Source organism: Garra rufa, chromosome 1, assembly GCF_049309525.1.
Source record: "Garra rufa chromosome 1, GarRuf1.0, whole genome shotgun sequence".
Classification (NCBI taxonomy): Eukaryota; Metazoa; Chordata; class Actinopteri; order Cypriniformes; family Cyprinidae; genus Garra; species Garra rufa.
This window is the reverse complement of record NC_133361.1, coordinates 54,893,737-54,907,702: the sequence shown is the minus strand read 5'-3', so window position 1 is coordinate 54,907,702 and position 13,966 is coordinate 54,893,737. Positions and strand designations below refer to the sequence as shown.

Sequence of the window (13,966 nt, the reverse complement as noted above, 5' to 3'; positions counted from 1 at the left end):
CACACAAATGTGAGTAAAAATGGTTTAGGAAAGTAAACTAAACCGAAAAATTGCTTAGAAACAGCATCATGCAAGGTTTAAATAGCAATGTAAAAATGATGACTAACAGACATGAGTGACGAGTGAAGTAAGGGTTTTCACTGTTTTATAAAGAAGGAATTCATCCACACATTGAAATTAAAGCTTCCAACGTTTCGACCCGAGAAAGACCTAGCTTTATTTCAGTATATGGACATATTTCTTTGGTTTTGTTTTGCCATTTTTATGACAGATGGCATTTCACAGCAGGGCTGTGAATCACTTACTTAATCAGATTTAGTTTTTTTTATAGATTTTGTTTTGTCTTTTTTCATATAAACAAGAGGAATTTATTTGAGTAATGTTTATTTGAGTGGTTTGTTTTTTATTTTATTTTAAGGATAAACAGCTAAATTGTGTTGTATTTATTTTGTATAATTTAATTTTATTTATTTTAATTTATTAAAGTTATACGTTTTTTTTTTTATACAATGTGACTAACATGATGCTGTAAACATGAGCATCACTGTGTTGTTGTTTATACGTGTGTATCCTGGACCACAAAAGTCTTAAGTAACACGGATATATTTGTAGAAAAAGCCAAAAATACATTATATGGGTCAAAATGATCAATTTTTCTGTTATGCCAAAAATCATTAGGATATTAAGATCATGTTCCATGAACATTTTGTAAAATGCACTGTAAAAAGTTTTCACCAGATTCAACTTAAAAACCTAAGTTCAGCAGCTGCCTTAAGTTTTTAAATTAAACCAGCTTAAAACTACAAGTCATTTGAACTTATTGCAATAAAAATGAGTTGATATAACTTGTGAGTTTAAAAGACTTAAGTTGATTTAACTTAAAATCTTAAGTTTTTAAGTCGAAACTGGTGAAAACTTTTTACAGTGTGCCTACTAAAAATATATTAAAACATAATTTTTGTTTAGTAATATGCATTGCTAAGAACTTAATTTGGACAACTTTAAAGGCGAGTTTCTCATTATTTTTATTTGTTCGCACCCTCAGATTGCAGATTTTCAAATAGTTGTATCTTGGCCAAATATTGTCCTGTTCCTAGATTAAGCTTTCAGACAATGTATAAAACTCAATTTACAAAAAAATTGACCCTCATGACTGGTTTTGTGGTCCAGGGTCACATATAAGAGTGTCAAGGAAAGTGCTCTTTTTTAATATCAATACATGAGACTTTATTTGAGACAAAAAATTGGGTAAGATAACTACCATCGCTATGTTGTTCCTTATACTTACCTTATGAGATAACTTACAATGATGGAGGAGGCTGAGCAATATCTAGAGACCAGAAAATCACTTGGGAGAGAGACTTAGGCTAGTAAACATCCACCAGAACAACCTAGCAACTGCTCAGCAACACTAGGACTGTTTAAGATTTATGACTGTATATTTCCTCAAATCATCACCACTGACAGGTTTCCGAAAAAATGTACTTTGAGCCCCATGCACAGTTAAGACGTGTCAAAGAAAGTGAAAATGAGATCCAGAAGGACGTTTACAGTTCATCTGAGGCAATCATTGTGCATTCACTAGCAGAATCTACATGACACAGTTTTTAATAATATTTTTAAAGGGTTAGTTGACCCAAAAATACAAATTCTGTCATTAATTACTCACCCTCACGTCGTTCCAAAACCGTAACACAAATTAAGATGTTTCTGATGAAATCCAAGAGCTGAGATTTGGAGAAATTTAGCATTACATCACTTGATCACCAGTGCATGGAAAAAAAAGCTTTTCTTACTTAGATTTTTTGTTAACTCATCTGGAAAATCCTTCTTGATTAAAGAATTTTTTGATATTTTGGCTGGAAAAAAAAGACAAAAAATCCAAGTAAGAAAAGCATTATTTGCAGTGTGGATCCTTTTCAGTGAATGGGTGCCATCAAAATAAGAGTTTAAACAGCTGATGCAATGTAAAAAACTGCTTTCCTTCAATCCAGAAGGATTTCAGAAGATTTCAGAAAAAAACTAGTCAAAATTAAGTGTGTTTTTGCTTGAAACAAGCAAAATAATCTGCCAGTGGGGAAAGAAAAATAATTGTGCTTTCTGTTTGAAATAAGATTTTTTTTCTTACCCCGTTGGCAGATTATTCAGTTTATTCTAAGCAAAAACTCACTTAATTTTGACTTTTTTTTTTTTTTTTAAACAAGAAAATAATTTTTACTCGTCTAGAAAATCCTTCTTAATTTAAGAAGTTTTTGATATTTTGGCTGGAAATAAGACAAAAAATCGAATTAAGAAAAGCATTTTTTGCAGTGTGGATCCTTTTCCGTAAATGGGTGCCGTCAAAATGAGAGTTTAAACAGTTGATACACTAGAAAAAAATGCTTTTCTTACTTTTTTTTGTCTACTAACTATTTTTGTCTTGTTTCCAGTCAAAATATCGAAAAACTCTTAAATCAAGAAGGATTTTCTAGACAAGTAAAAATTATTGGCTTGTTTTCAGAAGAAAAAAAAAAAGTCAGAATTAAGTGTGTTTTTGCTTGAAACAAGCAAAATAATCTGCCAATGGGGAAAGAAAAATAATCGTGTTTTCTGTTTTGTTTGTTTTCTCCCCTTTGGCAGATTATTTCGTTTGTTCTAATGAAAAACTCACTTAATTTTGACTTGTTTTTTCTGAAAGCAAGAAAATAATTTTTACTTGTCTAGAAAATCCACAAGTAATCCACATGACTCCAGTCCATCAGTTAATGTCTTACAAAGCAAAAAAAAAAAAAAAAAACTGCATGTTTGTAAGAAACAAGACATGATTAAGATGTTTTTAGTCTTAATAGAAATGTAGAAGTCCTCTATCCTTATCCATAATATTGCTTTTGTCAGTGAAAAAGTCACCTTGTCTGAATCAGAAGAAAAATATGTGGATATCAAGCACGGTTTACAAGTGAAAACAAACAGTCCTAAACAAATATGTTGGTGATTTTGATGTGAGAGGACAACATGGGATGGACTTTTGCACTGGAGGAAGTGTTAGGAAATGTTATAAAGTTTGTCCATAAGCGACGGTTTGACGTTAAAACGTCTTATTGATGGATTTGTGTCTTACAAACAAGCGTCTTTTCATTTCACAATACATTAATTGATCAACTGGAGTGGTGTGGATTATTTGTGAATCATTGTGATGTTTTTATTATCTGTTTGAACTCTCATTCCGACGGCACCCATTCACTGCAGATCCTTTGGTGAGCAAGTAATGCTAAACTTCTCCACATCTGTTCTGCTGAAGAAACAATTCAATTCAATTCAATTCAACACAGGCAAGCGATAACAGGAATATTTTGTCAGGAAGATTCTTCCTGGCCAAGCTTTGTTTCTCAAGCCAAGCGTGTGAAGAGGTTAAGACACTTCTGTCATGTGTGGGACGTCACGTCAGCGGCCGTCACAACAGCTGATTCTTACACCTCCACACACACACACACACATACAGAGAAAAGCACATTTCATTAACATGCTGCACACATACACAGCATCAGGAGCCCTCACTTTACATTAGTCATACCCTCAACAACCTATACACACCCTTCACTGAAACGCACACTCACAGTAACACCCGCAAGGGTGTACACCCCCTCCCACTTGCTCTGATTCATGCAAGCCCACGCTGTGACTCACGCACACATGTGGCCGCACTCACACACATCTGATCGCGCTCACGTGTTGTTGACAGTCTGGTGCTGATGAAGTGGTAGCATGCATGACGCCACGTGTGTGTAAAGGCTCTCTGTCCTCTGCAGGCCGATAAGAGGGACCCTCAGGGGGCCACAGTGACAGGGTTCGAAGTTCTGCTGCAGAAACAGCTGAAGGGGAAGCAGATGCAGAAAGAGATGGCAGAGTTCATCAGAGAAAGGTGGTTCCAGTTTCTTCATTAGTATTTTTTTTTCAACGAGGTCTGTTCTCATGTCACACATGCGTGTTTGAGTTTACATTTACCATATTTGATGTGCTCTCTTGGTGTATTCAGGTCATGTCTGAAAGATTGTAATTACGAGCTGAAAGCACATAAACATCACCAGCATTTTCTGAGTTCAGGGTGTGTCAGTGAGAAAGCATATTAGATTCAATAGATTAAAATGAATGGTAAAAAATTAGTTGAAATTGATTTTTTAATGGAAGGTACAAAATATCACAGTGTTTTACAGCCATGATAGCATAAAAAGTATAATGATACTGGTCACAGAACCTTCATAAATTGATTACAAAAGCAAAAACACCGCAGATGCACATTCTTTTGTCATTTTGTAGAAGTAGAGTTACAAAAATCTTGCTGTTTTTTCTTTTTGTTGAAATTGTACATTGTCGTCTTGCACCGACCAAAGAGATTTTACTGCCCCTGACACTGTAATAACAACTTTCCACCTCGATCAGTGTTTATATGTGAATAAAAGCCTGTAAGATTACTTTTTCCTACATCAAGATTTTTTGGGGTAAGAAAAACTTTACACCAGAAACAAAAAGATTCTTATGTCTTAATATGCTATGCAATTTTGCTGCTCATGCAAACTTATCATGTTAGTTATTTTACTGGAAAACAAGACCAAAATACTTTTCTGTCAAATTGTAACTTTCTCATCATATAAAGTTTAAATACACACCTTGCAGAATCTGAAATGTAAATTATTTTACCAAAATAAGATGGATCATACAAAATGCATGTTATTTTTTATTTAGTACTGACCTGAATAAGATATTTCACATAAAAGATGTTTACATATAGTCCACAAGAGAAAATAAGTTGAATTTATAAAATTGACCCTGTTCAAAAGTTTACATACACTTGATTCTTAATACTGTGTTGTTACCTGACGCATTCAAAGCTGTGTTTTTTTTTTAGTGATACCTGTTTATGAGTCCCTTGTTTGTCCTGAACAGTTTTCTTCAGAAAAATCCTACAGGTCCCACAAATTCATTGGTCTTTCAGCATTTTTGTGTATTTGAACCCTTTCCAACAATGACTGTATGATTTTGAGATCCATCTTTCCACACTGAGGACAACAGAGGGACTCATATGCAACTATTACAGAAGGTTCAAACATTCACTGATGCTCCAGAAGGAAAAACAATGCGTTAGAGCTGGGGGGGGGGGGACTTTTCGACGATCAGGGAAAATTCAACTTATTTTGTCTTTTGGGAAACATGTAAGTGTCTTTTGTAGCTTCTGAAGGGCAGTACTAAATGGAATAATTATGATATTTAGGCAAAATTTGTTCAAAAGTTTTCACCCCTGGCTCTTAATGCATCATGTTTCCTTCTGAAGCATCGGTGAGAGTTTGAACCTTCTGTAATAGTTGCATATGAGCCTCTGAGTTGTCCTCAGTGTGAAAAGATGGATCTCAAAATCATACAGTCATTGTTGGAAAGGGTTCGAATACACCAAAATAATTAACATTATAAAGGCAAGCATTTGTGAATGATTTTCACATTGACTCAATGTCAGAATCAAAACAAACTCACAGGGTTTGATCAAACCAATGTTATGACTTCCATTTGAAAGGATAGGAATGGATAAGAATCGCAGGATCAGATACTTATTACAAAATATAATAAGTAACGGTATTACATAGTAATACCATGATACTTATATATTAGAGTGCTGAAGGATAACTATATTCAAAAACAAAGAGCATTACCATGATACAAATCCAAATGACTGTAATATTGGCATTGTATACTTTTCGTTCTGCCAGTAAGACTGTAAGAGATGATGCCACATTAAATCTTTTTCATCTCTTTCTTTTCTTGATGAATGCTTGATGTTTCAGGATAAAAATTGAAGAGGAATATGCCAAGAACCTTTCCAAACTCTCCATGTTCCCAATGGCGGCACAAGAGGAAGGGTATGTTACATTAAAGAACTGTTTTTAAGTACTATTAAAGGTATTTGTATACTGGACACCTGTTAGCTGCTTTTCCTTCACTATTTTTAACTCAATGTAGCTTTGAGATAAAGTATATAGATCAAGTTGAGAAGATGAAAATCTGCTAAAAATATTGATTGCTGATTAAATAATAAATGAACATGTACTTAAAAAAGTCCTAACACATGCTTAATTGTATCGAATATGCACTCGTAGTGTAGTATAATAAATGTACTTGCAGACAATGCAATATTAATTAAATAAAAGGCCACTTTAGTGTACTTAAAGAGAGACAATGTCAAATTAAAATGTTTGCTTTAGTACACTTATGTTTAAGAGTGAAACAATAGCTTTAACCATCTTTCCTGGGCTGTGGTTTGATTTAGGACAATTGGAGAAGCTTGGGCCCAGCTAAAGAAGAGTCTAGCTGATGAAGCCGAGGTCCATCTCAAGTTCTCCTCAAAGGTGGGCAGATTTCACTTTTCTGTTATGACATCTCTCAGTAGAGGTGATTTAAGATCCAGCTGAGAAATTGGCAGTTCGAGCTCATGCTTTGTCAGGGAAGATGAAATATCTGGCCTTTATTTCATTTCTGTGCTGTACTGAATAGCTTCCCCTCAGAGATGTTATTAGCCGCCTGTATGTAATGAGCTACACAGCTTTCCTCAGTCTGCTGTGATTTGTCTATTTCCACCGCTGTGCTTTCCCGTGTTCACACTAGCGTGCTCCATTTAGCGCCAGTGTGGGTGATTAATTGGCAGAAAAGATGGAGGTGATTCTGCAGTCTTATTCCCTCAGATCACGTATGATTTACGGAGACGGCAAAACAAAAAGCCTTTCTTTTAAAGAACATCATCATTACTGAAGCAAAAATTTGAGCTTGATACTACAGTATATGCAATGAAATGCAGTAAACAACATCTCATAAGTTCACTTCAGATGCTCTTCAGTGTTCAGATATGCCATTCAGTAAATGATGCAGAGGATTTTGTCTCCAGCTCCAGAGTGAAGTCGAGAAGCCTTTACTGACCTTCAGAGGAGACAACTTTAAAAAAGACATGAAGAAATACGACCACCACATTGCTGACCTGAGGAAGCAGTTGGTCAGCCGTTATGCTGCTGTGGAGAAGGTACAAACTCTATCTCTGGATGTTTTGTTTAAACCCTTGTGCAAAATAAGTTCACTAAATGTACATTTAAAGAAACAGTTCAGCTAAAAATGAAAATTCTGTCATTAATTACTCACCCTCATGTCGTTCCAAACGCATAACATTTGTTGATCTTCAGAACACAAATTAAGATATTTTAATGAAATCTAAGAGCTTTCTGACCCTGAGAGCAATGCAACAGACACGTTCAAGGCCCAGAAAGGTACAGTAGTATGGATGGAGATCATTAAAATAGTTCAGATGACAGTGGTTCAACCCTAATTTGAAGAGTATGCTATAAAGTGTACTTTTTTTTTTCACAGGGTAACTGTCCATACTGATTTTATCAAGCGTTTTTAATTAAAATTTCTTTTGAAGTCTGTGTTTGTGGTTCAAATGGTTCTAAAATGTTTTCCAGACTGTGATTTATGTCTTGAAGCCATTGTGTCAACACGCCTGTTCAAACTTTTGCATGGACAGCAGATGGCTGGATGAGAAATGAGAACACATCAGAATGATGCCTTGAGTGATTCACTTGTGTTCATCCTGCTGATTAAACATCAGCGCTGACCCCAGGCCCCATATCCATCATTCATTTCCAATGAGAGTTGGCCATTTCTGGCGACATGAGCAACAGTGACCATAGGCTATGTAACAAAGTTGAGCACAGTTTAACTGCCTCGCAATGCGGCAGCTATCAATAGGATCGCAGACAGTGAAGCTGGCATGCATTGGTTTATCCACCTTTTCTTTCCTGTAAGAGCAGGCGCGGCCATTTGTAAATTTTATGGGTTTGGCTTTCGGTCTCATCCTCGTCCAGCTATTTTTAGCTGTACAATACAGCTCGTTTTGCTGCTTGATATTGCTAATTGGTGTGACTTACCATGTGATTCTAATGTATTATCTTAAATCAAATCAAAGCAAATCGTTTACCACACGTTTTTCTTCTTGTTAGTTCCCTATAGGGTCATTCCGTGTCAAATCAACCAAATTTCAAAAAATTCCCTGGCTCAAATGTTTGATTTTGCTAATATTTTTTTTTCTGAAGAAAGATAGACATGTATAGTGATGAAAGCCAAAATATTAAATGTTGTGGATGAATATTTACTGAGTGAATAGTTTTAAAGCCCTATGTGTTTCGATTCCAGAGATATTGGAATTTTAATAATAATTCATTACATTTATATAGCGCTTTTCTAGACACTCAAAGCGCTTTACAGTGTCAGGGGTATCTCCTCATCCACCACCAGTGTGTACCTGGATGATGCGACGGCAGCCATAGTGCGCCAGAACGCCCACCACACACCAGCTGACTGGTGGAGAGGAGACAGAGTGATGAAGCCAATTGGAATATGGGGATGATTCGAAGGCCATGATGGTCAGAGGCCAATGGGCAAATTTAGCCAGGATGCCGAGGTCACACCTCTACTCTTTTCGAAAGACATCCTGGGATTTTTAATGACCACAGAGAGTCAGGACCTCGGTTTAACATCTCATCCGAAGGACGGTGCTTTTTGGCAGTATAGTGTCCCCGTCACTATACTGGGGTGCTAGGACCCACACAGACCTCAGGGTGAGCACCCCCTGCTGGCCTCACTAGCACCTCTTCCAGCAGCAACCTAGTTTTCCCAGGAGGTCTCCCATCCAGGTACTGACCAAGCTCAACCCTGCTTAGCTTCAGTGGGCAACCAGTCTTGGGCTACAGGGTGATATGGCTGCTGGCAATTTTAGTATTTTTAGCAGTCTTTGTTGCATTATGTGCCAATGGTAACCATTCAAAAATGGGGAAACAGCACTTTTTTAAGGTTTTGTCTCCAAAGTTTGCATGCCTGTAACTGAAATAGTATTAAATATATCTTAATACGCTTTTTGATATTGGGTCTTTACAAACTTTTCTTCTGGCCCTATATGGTTCGGTTCCAGAAAAATGGGACTTTTAATATGGCTTCAGTACTATATCATTAAAATGTACACATTTTCAGTGATCAAAAACCAAATGTGGGTCAGTTAGCAAAAATATACTTCTTTTCTTTTAAAGAGGAATGTCTGAAGAACAAATAATGTTGAAGCTAGAGAAGTCTGTCAAGACAACTGCATTGAACATACTTGTCTGTGTGCTATAAATAGTCTTTTGCCCAAGTTTGCATGCCTATAACTCAAAAAATATTAAAGATATTGCAATATGGTTTTAGATTCTAGTTGTAAATAAACTAGGGCTGGGACACGATTAATCGCGATTAATCGCATCCAAAATAAAAGTTTATGTTAACATACTAAATGTGTGTTTACTGTGTATATTTATTATGTATATATAAATACACACACATACATGTATAGCCTTTAAAAATACTTATATGTGTGGATAGTTATATTTGTATTTAATTTAGATTATATATAGAATTATAAATATTTTATTTATTTTAATTTAATTTTTATTTTCAGTTTTCTTTAATATACATGTTTGTGTGTGTATTTATACATACATTATATATACACACAGTACACACACATACAGTATGCAATCATAAACTTTTATTTTGGATGCGATTAATCGCGATTAATCGTTTCCCAGCCCTAAAATAAACCTTTCTTTTGGAATCGTAATTTTCTAGGCCCTATATCGTTCAGGTTTAGGGATCTCAATGAGGCTCCTTGTCCATATTGTTAAATATTATCCATTTTCAGTGGTTTAAAACCAAATGTTGGTCACTTTGTATATAGCTAATACTAATTTTCTTTTAAAGAACAGTGTCTGAAGAAGAAATAATGTTGAAATTAGAATTGTATCTTGTTTCTCTCTATCAAAAGATTTGCATAGAACATACCTGTCTGAATGCTGAAAGTGCAATGAAATGGTAAAGTTGAGGCACATTAACTGGGACTGAACAATGTAGGGCATTGAAAATCAAGATTTCATAAGAAACGTTTATTAAGAACTAGAATCTAAAATCATACTGTGATATTTTTAATACTTCAGTTGTAGGCAGGCGAACTTTGAAAAAAGAATTTTTATGGCACTCCGGTATGTTCAATGCATGGAAGGAAACAAGATACATCTCTAGTTTCAACATTATTTGTTTTTTAGACATTCCTCTTTAAAAGAAATATATTTTTGCAAACTGACCCATACAGTATTTGGTTTCTGACCACTGAAAATGTCCATTTGAACAATTTACTTCTGGAGCCATATTGAAATTCCAATATCTCTGGAACCAAACCATATTGGGCCTTAAAAGTGAAAATGCCAAAAGGAAAGTTGGTAAAGACCCAATATCTAAAAGGGCATTAAGGTATCTTTAATACTTCATCAGTTACAGGCATGCAAACCTTGGAGACAAAACTTGAAAAGTGGTGTTTCCCCATTTTTGAATGGTTTGGCACATAATGCAACAAAGATTAATGGACTACTCAGTAAATACTCATCCATGACATTTAATGTTTTGCCTTTCATCACTATACATGTTTATCTTTCTTCTGAAAATAGTATTAGCAAAATCAAAAATTTGAGCGAGGGACCTCCAGTTGAGTTGTCGAGGAATGATCCAATAGTGGATAATGAACTGGAAGTCTCACCCATATGCTTACTTTGAAGAAAAAGGTGAATACATGTGATCATTTGCAGCAGAGTGGGAACATCTAATAACAACAGTAATAGCTCCAGATTGAAAATATTGCGTATACCATAGAAAATGAAAAGAAAGTCTCTCAGGTTTTGGTTTGATGATCAACATATTTTTTAAGGGTTAGACACCTAAAAAATTGTTATGGATATTTTGTACCCTATATATTTAAGCTAAAGTCTTTACATTGCTTATTGGTGTTGTCTTTTGCAGGCACGGAAGGCTCTAGCAGACAGACAGAAGGATCTCGAAGTGAAAACACAGCAGCTTGAGATCAAATTGAGCAACAAAACAGAGGAGGATATTAAGAAAGCCCGGCGGAAATCCACACAAGCAGGTCAGAGCATCAGTACAAAAGCAGTTCATTAAGCCTGAGCTAATATGGTCTTACTACACACAATAAACCTGAAGACACTTTCCTTTGATCCCAGTTGTTAATAACCCATGGAATTTTGGAACTAACAATGCTAGTTCACGTTTGCAGGGGTGATATTTTGGCTCTATAGTCCAAGAATATGATAATTTATTAAAGGGAACCCTGGGTTATATGACATGTATGGCTTAATATAATGTAAATTATGTCTTGTACTGAAATATGTAATAGAAAACCAATAAAAAATGTTTTTGTTTTTTTTTTTACGTTTTTTACATATTTTAGACTATGGGGGGCACCATTATGACGTGAAATGGTTGCACTGGCGCTACCTGTTGCTATTTTCTTTCAGTTTTTCTGTTGCTACTAAAAGCCTCAAAGGCATCAGGGCTAGAGAACAAGTGAAGAGAACAAAGACGCAAGTCTTTAATAAGTTGTATTCGTCCACAGCTATCTTCCCATTCTTTCTCCTCTTCTTATTGCTAGGAAAAGCAGTTAAGATTTACATCATGTCTCTTATTGCCCTTCGCCTGAAAATTATCACCAAAAGCCACACAACATGGCATTGTGTCAGTATTTCATTTTCCAAGTTGTGCTGCGGTAAAAGTAGCAACAGGTAGCAGCAGTAGCTCACTGAGTGCAGCCGTTTCATGTCATTGAAATAATTGCGCCACCCTATTGTCCAAAATATGTATAAAACGATGCAGATTTTTGAAGTCTTTAATGGGTTTTCTGCTGCATATTTCAATAAGAGACATCATTTACATTACATTAAGCCATACACGTTGTAATACACGTTTTTTTCTTTAAAGGAACATATTTAAGAACTACAGGAGATGGGAAAGGTTTCAAGGAATGATTACTTACATTTAAGTCTGGTCCTCAAACAAACTATTGTATACCTACAGAAGACTTGAAATATAGTACATTTGGTGCCTAACAACCTGTAGTTGCAAAATGTTTTTTACTTAATGGAAAAGAGCAGCTTGGTCATTCTGCTAAACATCTTTTTTTGTGTTCTACCGAAGTCATATGGCTTTGAAATTACATGAGTAAGTTTTGACAGTTCATTATTTTCGCTCTTTTATTAACCACCCATAGTTTGTGTTTTATGGTTTGTAACATATTTGATAGATGATAGATCAGGCTTTTATGGCTCATATAGTATAATGCAAAAGAATGTGGAGCTCATACACAAGGAAGAAATAACACGCACAAAAATTACACGGTCTTGTGATGTTGCTGTGCCATGTGGTCACAAATACCTATTTTTTACACTCATTTTTAAACATTGCTGTTTAAAAACAAGTTATTTTAGGTCATGAAGCAGTATCTGCAGCAAAAGAGAACTCATTTTACTATATGCGTGCACTGTCTGAGAGAAGCACTGTCATAGAGGCGCACACATGTGAAGATGGTGCTGATATAGCGCGGTAGTTAGTTTTGCCACTTTATAGGCCTTGAACGGTTAAATACACACACTTGTATGTGTCAATGAATGTGTATGAAGTAGTTGTACTTCGTTACTGTACTTAAGTAAATTTTTCAAGTATCTGTACTTTACTGGAGTAGTTTTATTTTGAGTAACTTTTACTTTCACTTCACTACATTCCAAAGCATAAGATCGTACTTTTTACTGAACTACATGACGCTGTACGCTGTACATTTACTACATGGACGCAGACCGCATTCCCAAAGACCTCCTCTACGGCGAGCTGGTTGAGGGCCAAAGGAATACAGGGCTCCCGAAACTTCGATTCAAAGACATCTGCAAGAAGGACATGAAGCAGTTTTCCATCAACCACAACTCATAGGAAAGTCAAGCAGACGACCGACCAGCCTGGAGGCTCGCAGTCAGGCAGGGTACATCGTGTGCAGAGGCTGAGCGAAACGAAAATGCATCCGCCTTCACCTGTAGAAAGTGCGGCAGGGACTGCCACTCCCGAGTCGGACTGCTCAGCCATTCTCGGCGGTGCAGGTAGACTCAAATGAAGCTATACCATTGTCTCCAGAGACGAACGGATGCCGACGACGGAATTTTTTTACATTGTTTGGATCAACTAGCCTAGTAGACAGATATACGTGTTTATTCATAACCATACTGAAAATAAGTAAATATTTGGCCAGGAGTGTTTTACACCACAGACAATGTTTGAGAAATAAGAAAAATATTATGAAAATATAATTACATTTTCCTTAAAATGTTCTTCCTAACTTCAGGCCTTATTCTCATATCATTTATAACTGTGACGTTCTGCAAAACAACAAGCTTTAAAACACTTTTTTCTTACTGATGAAAATGAGATTTCTCAGAAAATCAGTTTTCTCTCAGGTATATCGACAGTGTAAGCTTCACAGTGAACATTACTACATCACTCTCATCAATGTAGTCCATATCAATAATAAACATATATCTTGACTCCATATAGGCTAGTGATTATTTTTGGAAAATCCAAGGCTTTTTTAACAGTAGGATTATAAAAAAATATATGCTAATATGAAATTAAATTAAGTAGCCTATATAAAATTGTGAAAATAGTTCAGTACTTTTTTACTTAAGTACACAAAATTTTTTGTACTTTTGTACTTTCACTCGAGTAAAACTGAAAAATTAGTACTTTTACTTTTACTGGAGTAATATTGTATTAAGTGTATCTATACTTTTACTCAAGTACTTGATTTGTGTACTTCATCCACCACTGGTCAAAATGCCCGTCTTTGAAAGATTTCTCATAAACACAGTAATTTATGTCTTAAATAAAAGCAAACAGCTGAGAAAGAAAACACGTGTAACAGTATATTGGATCTGAGTAGCTTTTAAAGTGACAGCAGTCAAATATTCCTGCTGTGTGATATTCATGTTAATCAAACAACAAAAGACAGAAAATGCTGCTCTTGACTGAATCAATTTTGTAAAGA

The 13,966-nt window shown here is 35.5% G+C and overlaps 1 protein-coding gene across 3 annotated transcripts in view; it reads left to right on the top strand.

The window, feature by feature from the left end:
• The window catches only part of gas7a (growth arrest-specific 7a), a 42,262-nt gene that overhangs the window by 16,887 nt on the left and 11,409 nt on the right, over window positions 1–13,966 (top strand). For all 3 annotated transcript variants that reach the window (XM_073833729.1, XM_073833721.1, XM_073833713.1), the window contains 5 exons: window positions 3,786–3,898; window positions 5,811–5,885; window positions 6,293–6,371; window positions 6,905–7,036; window positions 10,888–11,011. In XM_073833729.1, coding sequence (XP_073689830.1) covers window positions 3,786–3,898; window positions 5,811–5,885; window positions 6,293–6,371; window positions 6,905–7,036; window positions 10,888–11,011 — 523 coding nt within the window. The remainder of the gene's footprint in view (window positions 1–3,785; window positions 3,899–5,810; window positions 5,886–6,292; window positions 6,372–6,904; window positions 7,037–10,887; window positions 11,012–13,966) is intronic.